A 10,065-nucleotide genomic window follows, 5' to 3' on the forward strand; every position below is an offset into this window, starting at 1 on the left:
GCCCCTGTGGCACTGCCGCTCCCCATCAGCTGACCCAGGAGTCCCACGAGCCAACAAGGCTCGAAAGGACTCCTTCTTCAGCTTGACAGCATCCCTTCCTTCCGGTGTCCACCACCGGGTTCGGGGATTGCCACCACAACAGGCACCGGAGACCTTACAGCCACAGCTCTAGATATGATCCATAAAACTATAGGTTATCTGTAGTTTATGTAGAATTAGCTTGTATAAAAATAAAGTGAGTAAAACTAGTCACAACCAGCCACTGCTTAACCTGAGCAAATACAGATGCTGTGTGTCAAGCCACGTATCGGCTCTTTGATCAGAGATGCTTTATGTTCAGGGTAGGTTAGGTCTGGAAAATGCTGCTGCTTATTGTGGGGCTGTGAAGATTAGTCCTGACAAATCCCTCTTTGGGGCCTAATAATTGGTAAACATCATTTAACTTGTAGCTTCCATATGAATGCTCTCCCATTCTTTGGCACATTTAATTGTATATGGAATAGTATTGGATTACTGTATAGTGTTGTGTATGTAAATGGTGTGTGTGTGTGTGTGTATATATATATAATGCTTATTATATATTACAGTGCTATGAATGTGTGTTGTATGTACTGTAAACTGTACTGAGACAACTGTTGTTGTCTGACTCAAATACATTAAATTGCACTGAATTACTGTAGAATTTGCAAGAAACTCTGTGTGTCATACTGTATGCGATGTTACTTCAAGTGCAGGAGTGGATTGGCATGGAAATGACTGAAATGGAAGCAACCTACACTTAATGCAGCCAAGCAGATGGTGAGTGAGACATGACAGGCAAGTATGCACCGGCCATATAGTACACTAGCTTGGTTGAACATGTACTGCATTTCATGGAGATGTACTGTATTTATAACAAGGTCTAAACTCCTGCAGGCACACACATTGTGATATACTATATGTTAATACTCAGAATATAATTAAACACATAAAAGTGCTTCTATCCATTATATTATATTATATCCTGATGTCATTATGTTTGATTTACAGTATATCTCTAAGGAAAGTTTTATTGTCACAGCAAACTAAGCAACTGATTTGCCTGAATTTGAAGTTGTTTTATGAGATACTACAGGAAAACTGTTATGTGCTATGTACAGTAATACCAATATTTTCTCTACATTTTGAGGAATTCATTTTCACATTTTCTTGAGTTATTTGCATGCTCAGTGTGCTTAATTATCATGCAAAGCAAATTCTGATTTCAAGCCTGCCACTTGAAGCACATTGATACAAACAGCACTGAAGTCACCTCAGAACACGCACTCATCATATAGAAGTTTGAGCAGTGTACAAACAAACACAGCCATGGTAAGAAACAAATAAAACACCTGTGATTCCAAGAGGACACTGGCAGTTGAATGAGTTGAGCTCATCGATGCAGGAGCCTCCATTTCGACAAGGCTGGCTGAGACATTCATTCACTTCAATCTCACAGTTATTTCCTGAAAATATCAAAGGCGCACAATGCATTGACGCGTTGCCTCTGTGAATAAAATGTCACTTTAACTAACAAAGAAAAAAAATTCCAGATAGCTTTCACATACCAATAAAGCCCGGTGCACAGAAGCAATTGTAGCCATTTAGAGCATCTTTACAAATACTGAGGACTCCGCACGGCTGTTCGTCACAATCATCAATGTTGATCTCACAAAACTGGCCTGTTAAACCTGCAGAGAGAGGACAAAAGGATTTCTAAATTTCAAATAGCACTGCCTAGTAAATCAATGCTCATACAGTTATTGCTTAATACTTAATATTAGAGAGAGAATATCAAATCTACATATTTGAAAAGTTTATCTTTCCTTTTCATTCGAATGCACAAATAAATTAAATTCCCCAAAATGTTTACATTGCTTGAAAAGCTGAGAAACATACAGAAACCATGTACAGTATGTATTCAGGGTAAACACTTTTGAACTTTTTTTAATAATAATTTTGCTTAGAAGACCAACGTCCATCTTTAAGCATCAAAACAGAATTGTATGACAAAGCTGCAAGTGACATTTCTTTTAATTGCAACAAGTCATGATGATGCAATTCCAGACTGATTCATGGTTACATAAGTTTAAGGCTTTAATAACTGGCTCTGTCTTCTGCTCTTCTCAACATTGCTTTGCTTTCTCCTGTAGTTTCACATTTTATATTGACCATGACAGCCAACAAGCACTTAAACTCTTACATGCTACCCTGTTCACTTCTTGTAAGGTGACAAAGAGTTTGGTAGGTAATTATAAAATTTACAGTATTGGTACAAAATGGATAAGGATAATCACCTTTATTGGCCAAGTGTGTTACACACAAGGAATTTGTTTCCGGTACAGAACCAATGGCAGCCATCTGCGGCACCAACTCAATGGCTCTAACCATTGGGGGCAACGGGGGGGTTCAGTGTCTTGCCCAAGGACACTCTGACTGCAGGCACTGAGATTCGAACCTTCAACCTTCTGGTCGGGAGACGACTGCTCTACCCACTGCACCACTGTCGCCGCCCGTAAATTTTCAGTATTGGTACAAAATGGTAGTTAACTGCAATGTTGCATTTATACTATGAAATAATAGCAATTTAGCAATTCAGTAATTGCATATTGTAGTTATAAACAAAAATAATAGAGGTATATTAAAGACGATAAAATGTTTATAGGTGCAGTAAGTAGCAAGTATTTACTGTCTAATGTGAAGGTAGCTATTAAAAAATTAATTAATACACCTTTTACAATGAAATGTAATTATATCGACTACTTATAACTTCCCTCTTTTAAAGGAAATATTAGGAATTCCCTGCCATATGCGATGAGACTGACATGATATCTAATGACAGTATATTCCTTTGGTTACTTTGATAAAATGTCAACAAAAGACTCATGGATCCCAAGTGGGCAAAGCATTATCACTGCCTTGATGTGTGCTCTCAACCCGATGAACTGAGTTCTGACTTACACACTTCATGTGTAAGTTGTTGTTGTTGCTTAAGGCCAAAAAGATCAGACTCCCACAGAGAAGGAACTGAACAAGTGAAAGCATCAAACCGGGAAAGTATCTGCTATGTACATGATTCATTTGAGGAATTGCCTCTGTTCGAAACAATCCCCTGCTGGCTGGTGAACCTACCTGGTAGGCAATCGCACTTGAACCCCCTTGATAAATCCACACACACTGAACCATGCTGACACAAGCCGTCAACACAGTGGTTTATAGGTGTCTTGCAGTGTGGCCCAGCGTACCCATGATGGCACACACATCTGTAAGTATTTGCCAGCACTTCACAGAGGTGAGTCCCCTCTGGGTCACAAGGATTTGACACACATTGGTCCACAGATGAAGAGCAGTCATTGCCGTGGTATCCTGTAAGAGGTGGGATCAAAGAAGAGATTGATGTCCTGTGCAGTTTACAGTATGCTCCAACCTTCCCACGTCTGGCAGACATCACGGACTGTGATTACACATAATGCTGTCATTGCCAGTGTTTTCATGCTCCCTGCTGATTTACATATTTTAACCAGCCAGAGCATAAAGCACTAAAACCAGGGAGGAATTTCAGCACAAGTACACAAGCTACACAAAAGAAACTCTGGCTTTTTCCAACAACTGTAATTAGTTTATGGATTAGTACATGTGCTTTCTAATGGTATTTACGCAGAGTTAAAAGCTGTTTTGGTGATACCACAGTAATCAGCAACACCGGTACATTTCCATGCGCATTAATGGTTGAAGAGGGATTGATAGCAGGAAGCACCCATTACACACTGTGGCTATTTTGATTATGTAGCTGTTATTTTTTTCTGAACAAACTATCATGTCTACAATTCTAGATGAACGAGGCAGTTATTAAAGAGCAAACACCACTCTTAATTCATATATCAAAATAAAAATGTCACCTTAACAAATTTGTTACCATAACTGTATAAACATGTGTAATACCTGGGGGGCAAATACACTGCAAATCCCCAGCTAAGTTTTGGGAGCAGGTTCCTCCATTTTTGCAGAAATCCACACGTGATACACATGCAAAGACAGATTTAGAGCAATTCTTACCTGAAAGGTAAATAAAGACTGTTAACAGAGAGCTGTAAAGAGTAACACAAATTACGAAGATGATAGCCTAACCAACATACGGGCACATCTCAATCACCTGTAATATAAATGCAGGGAGAGTAACAACCATTAATGTGATGAAATAGCATGATGTGAGGCACAATATGTGTGTGTTCAGTAGTGGAGCCAACAGGAGCGCTGCTATTGTATAACAGCTGTATCTTTGTAATTTCCCTGTCTGTCACAGTCCCTTTCCACAGCCAAAGGCACTCACAGATTTGGTCTAATTTTTTGTTCACTTAGGGTGTCACAGTAATGATCCCATTCATAAACACATCGATATAAAAGTGGAGAAAAATGGAGATGTTATTACTAATGCACAGCTTAGCATTTTGAATTATATAAGTTCCCTGTGCTAGTTTAACAATATATAATTAAATACATTATACTACCGCTACTACTGTTTCTACAGTAGGAGAAAGAAAAGATCTTAATACTCAATCAGCTGCCGTCATCCTGAAACAGATGAATGAGGTCTTATACTAGACAAGAGCACTGATGTTATCACTGCTGAAGAGCCATCAATCTACACTATATTCATAAAAGCCTAAACTTAAAAAAAAAAAAAAAAGATGACATAGATAACTTACCAGCAAAGCCCGAAGGACAGATGCACTCATAGTCTGTAATCAGGTCAATACATGTGGAATTATTGGTGCAATATCCATGGACACATTCATCATAGTTGATTTCACAGTTCAACCCTCCAAACCCTGGTATGAAACGAAAAGAAAAAAATAAATCAAAAGAAAAACATACATCAGAGATGGTGTGTGAATGTCAGTAAACATCAGATTTGAAAATACACTAATTAGTATCAAATTACACCCCAAAGCTATTTACTGTGTTAGTGAAATTTTATACAGCAGTTTATCACTGCCAGCTCATCACAAGTAAACAAGAACATACAGTGAAGAGTAGCCCGTGCCAGTCTTCATTTGAGAAAATAAACTGTATTTTATCATACTGTGTCTACCCGATTAACATTTCTTAAGGTGATTCATTCAAAATTATAATAGCACATTTAATATTTTAAATGTAAAAGGTTAAAGTCATAAAACAAAAGTGAGTGCTGCCAATTTCTGACATTTTAGTCTCCTATAAATATATTCCACCACATGGTCATGCTACAAAATGACTATCATTACCACTGTCACACACTGCAGCTACAGGAGGGCCATGACTAATGCTTGGCTATCAGCACCATCGGTGCAGGTCAAATTCTCATCATTTCTCAAACTGACCATGGAACCAATTTCCACCTCTGGCCATGTCATAAAATTTCACAATTATCCTGCCTTCATTAAAAATGCATAGCAGGCTTCACCCTCAATTGAGGTTTAATCAGATGTCTCACAGGTAAGATATCAACTAGACCAAGAAATTATTAGGAAAAACACATGAGACTTAGCCCTTCTTACTCTAAATGATGCAAATGACAATTTCTGACGGAACGAGTTCATGTGATGTGTGGGGAAATGTAACGCAAATATTTGTTAGTCTTATGGGTATTTCATTACAAGCCGGAAAACATTTGTAAACGTGTCACTGAAAATCATAATGAATAAGGGTCAGCAATCAACATGTGCTCAAACAACTTTTGTTGTCAGATTTGTCCTTTAGTTCAAATGGTGCTAATCAGCAGAAAATAACTTGTTCAGCTGGGTTTGGACAAAGTATTTGTTAATATTGAAGAAGTAGTCTGGGAAATTATGTGTTTTAAATCCAGTTTGTACATCTATGAGTTTTTGAGCGGATATTGTTGAAGAAATTGGTTTTTGAGGAAGATGAAGTTTTTGTCATAATAGTTGAAATTACTAAAAACAGTCACTTATTACAGAGATCTGGCAGGGAATTCTTTTTGGATTTCAGAAAGTTCATTATAAAACTATGGTTGGGCTGGTTGGATAGACTGGGCAGAGGGAAGAAATTAGGAAACGAGCCACTCAAGCCATTAGTAGTAGTAGTAGTAGTAGTAGTAGTAGTAGAATGGAGGCTGGAGACACCAAAATAAAGTAAATTACCCTCTGTTTTTATAGTAAATATTGATCCCATAAGAAAAATAGAACTTGCTACCAGCATTCAATTACCTGCAATGGGAGAGGTGGTTAGGTTTATACATATTTTCAAACGTAGCTGGGATTTATAGGCTGCATCTAATTACGGAAGCTACTTTGAAAGCACAGCTTTGCTAGCTACCAAATACTTCACACTGGAAGAAGCTGAACTACAACAAAGCTACTCTAGGGACAAATCTAGTTCAGTCAACTAAAGTAGTTCAATCAACATTTGTAATTTTTTTTAAAAAAGATTAAAATCTATAACAAAATATAAAACAAAAATGTCACATGCTAGTATAAAATGCAACTCAGACCCAAGCCTGTGCTAAATAAAACAATCCTATCTGCAAATATGGATGTAACTGAACCACCAGCAAGAAACTACTACTAGTGGCTACATTCATAGGTCACTTGGACACTTTCTTAGATTGGGTTTTCCCTTGTATGGCTGTTGAACATCAGCTTGTTTCTCTGATCTTTAGCTGTAGTAGAAATAATTCAAGCATTTTTTTCATCTGCATTTGATTATTTATTCACAGGAAAAAGACAATGGAACAACAGAATGGCAAAACAATTAATGTAAACGTGTTTCTGAATGCCCCTTTTTTATTTAAGACCCTGTTATAACTCCAGAGTTGAAACTGCTTTGTTGCAGTTAAAACTAATAAGGACTTGGAATAAGTACATAATCGTATCATCTCAACTATTGGGTGCTCTAATTACATTGCAACTTACCCTCTGAGCAGAAACACTGATACAGGTCGATGCCATCCACACAAATACCACTGTTCTGGCATGGCTCTGACTCACACTCATTGAGATTTACTTCGCAAGCTGACCCTCCAAACCCTGCAGCACATGTTAAAAAAGAAAAAATTGTTACTGGATTCCTTTTGCCTGGTTTCATTTCTTGGCCAATTCAGACCAGCATTACTTTGTTTTCACAAACAAAAGCTGGTTTTCAAAGCTTGTACTGATTCAAAGAGCTTGTTGGGCACATTCAGACTCAGCTCACTGGATCATTTAATCATGTTTAATAAGAGTAAGTCATTGCCCTTCTGATGTATTACATTAAACAAGACAAATTCAATGATTTTTAAGACCAAAGTCAATCTATACACAAAAGGGAACAATGTGAACCAAATAACATGCATCACTGCACAAGTGTAAATGCCCTCTCCCATTAAAGAGACGAACAGCCAGTGTTTAAGGTTGTACTGTATGTGGGTTAACCTCACACTTTACCATAGAGGATTGTTGTGGGTTCACACAATCAGCCAAGGACTAAACAGAGCACGAGGTTCCTGAGATGCTCTTCACAATTAAGTATGTGGAAAAACTAATATAAAAAGAACAGTCACGGAAGCTGTTCTACCGCAGAACAGGCAATTTCATCTAAAATAAAACTGTAGCCTTATACAAAACAAAGCAAAATCAACTGCTGCATTGTGAAAAACCTGATGGATGACAAAGATTGCCTCTTGCCAAGAAGGGCTTTTGATGAAACTGTTTTTTGCGCTGAAATAAATGTATGGCAAAAGTAAGTCTTGCACTACAAAGTTGTTCCTCTGAAATAAATGGTAATATAAAACTTGATACTCTCAAATTATTTATTGTAAAAACAATTATTGCTTTGCAAAAGCTCCTCTTCAGGAGAAATGAATAACCCAATAATCTAGGTAAAACTTTCCAAACAAGCCAGTACTGCATTTCTGCATTTCCCTTTTTCCCCCCTCAAAACAACTGGTACATTTAAATCATGCAAAAATGCACCATTGTGAGTTGTAGGTTAGAGTGAGGGAGGGTATGCATCACATGTTGTCCAACACATTACGCTGGTAGGCATAAGATAATATGTGTACCAAGACTGTCGACCTGCAACATCAAGCAAGACAGCATCTCACGGTTTGCCCTTCAGAAGTGATCTTGAGAGAGCGGCTCTCTGCTGGTTGATTTCATTTACATAAGAAATCGCTCACAATCCTTCACTTTGACATCTGTCTAGCATGAGTGCTACAGGAGTAATGAAGTCACAGTTATTGATTGGGTTACATGAACTCCTATATAATAGCCATTCATTTGAAAAAAGACAGAAGAGCTGGTGTTGAGCTTGCTGTCAACATACATGACTGGTTTGACAGGCAAAACGTTTATTTAAAGCACGGTATCCAGAAATACCTGTGTATGTGCACACAGTAAAATAGTGTCACTTATGGGACACATAGTCTTGACGTGCAAAATTCCGAAGCCTTGTTACCCAAGCAAGCCTCAGATTGCATAACGGGTCAACACTCCTCCACTTAATCTTGTGATATCCCTGTCACTGCTGGCAGCTACTGCTGTGATCACGCTGTCATGTTCATGGAAAGGAATCGGAGCGATTTGATTGACACACTTAAAATTTAGGTTTTGCAGGAATCGTCTATTTAATATGCATAATTCAGCACAATGATTCCGAGACAGCGAACAATAGCTAAGGTCAGGATGTACTGTACTGCTCCTTATAATCTAGTTAACGTTGTGTAGAGCAGAAAGCATGAGAAAATACATGAGTTCTCAGTCTCACCATGTGCTCATTTTCCTCCAGTTAATATATCTGCATGACTAATTTAACACCCGTTAAAGGTCTTGTTCACCTCTTTCACATGTGCAAGAAACATTCTGTCCATCCTTGGTCTCAGCGCATATTAATGCATGTTCACTGCACATTCTAAATGAGCATAGGTCGATATCCACAGAGCAGTTTTTCCCCTTGAACCTTATAATGAAAACTGAGTTAACAATGGAAACAGGAAATGTATCCAAACAAACACGGACTGAATTCAAACCAACATTAACATGTTATGCATCATACATTTATGCGGCTGTATGCAACAGATTAACGGGGCTATTGATTCTACTCCTTGAAATCTACCTGCTATGCAGTATGCTAATTTAATAAACCACCAACACCTTCCTAAACTGCATCATACTCATCTGCCACCAGCACATGGTCGTCTGCATGTCACTGATAGATACCATATCAATATCTATTGATGTAAATTTAGCACAGACAGATGATGCAGTTGGTACTCATTACCAGTGCTAGAAAGTAACCCAGTACATTTTCTTAAACACTAAGCACTTAAATGGTAAAAGGACTGTATTTTATATAGCGCTTTCTGTGTTGCACTGGCCAAAACGCTTTACAGGAGATCATACACCATTCACCCATTCACACACCGATGACGACAGGCTGCCATGCACCGGCGCTAGTCAAGCCACCGGGAGCAATTCGAGGTTCAGTGTCTTGCTCAGGGACACTTAGGCATGCGGGGAAACCGGGAGTCAAACCACCAACTTGCTGGTTAGGAGACGACTGCCCTACCTCGTGAGCCACAGCCACCCCTCCTTTAAGTGTCAGTATGGGTCAGAGGTCATCCTCCTCCACACGACGTCATGGAAATTTACCTTGAACAGGATTACAGGATTACTTAAGTAAACTTTTGAAGCATCGGTAGTTTATGGTACTGGAGTATTTGTATTTATTGATGCTATATATCGTATGTTTTACTCTATTACATTCAAACTGCTGCAGTTACTAAATATTACAGATTATAATCAACAAATAAATGATGCCATGTTGTATTATTATAGATTAAGCACTATTTTATTCCTACGGAAATTGTATAAATTCCTCATAAAGTCATTAAAATAAACTCCATCACCAGCTGCTGCTATGGTCATGAACTTTGGGTCATGACCGAAAGGGCAAGATCCTGGATACAGGCGGCCGAAATGAGCTTTCTCCGCAGGGCGGCCGGGCGCACCCTTAGAGATAGGGTGAGGAGCTCGGTCACCCGGGAGGAGCTCAGAGTAGAACCGCTGCTCC

The 10,065-nt window shown here is 38.5% G+C and overlaps 1 protein-coding gene across 6 annotated transcripts in view; it reads right to left on the bottom strand.

Annotated features, from left to right (window-relative positions):
• Positions 1-10,065, bottom strand: part of eys (eyes shut homolog) — a 166,498-nt gene that overhangs the window by 120,836 nt on the left and 35,597 nt on the right. For 3 of the 6 annotated variants that reach the window (XR_002275188.1, XM_020603098.1, XM_020603095.1), the window contains exons 13-18: positions 6,930-7,043; positions 4,725-4,847; positions 3,961-4,074; positions 3,151-3,384; positions 1,587-1,709; positions 1,371-1,484 (exon numbers count right to left, since the gene is read on the bottom strand). Coding sequence is in view for 5 of the 6 variants with exons in the window: in XM_020603098.1 (XP_020458754.1) it covers positions 1,371-1,484; positions 1,587-1,709; positions 3,151-3,384; positions 3,961-4,074; positions 4,725-4,847; positions 6,930-7,043 (822 nt within the window). In the remaining variant the exon portion in view is untranslated. The remainder of the gene's footprint in view (positions 1-1,370; positions 1,485-1,586; positions 1,710-3,150; positions 3,385-3,960; positions 4,075-4,724; positions 4,848-6,929; positions 7,044-10,065) is intronic. The other 3 variants (XM_020603096.1, XM_020603097.1, XM_020603099.1) reach the window with 3 other exon arrangements.

The sequence above is a fragment of the Monopterus albus genome, unplaced genomic scaffold, assembly GCF_001952655.1.
Source record: "Monopterus albus unplaced genomic scaffold, M_albus_1.0 scaffold60.1, whole genome shotgun sequence".
NCBI lineage: Eukaryota > Metazoa > Chordata > Actinopteri > Synbranchiformes > Synbranchidae > Monopterus > Monopterus albus.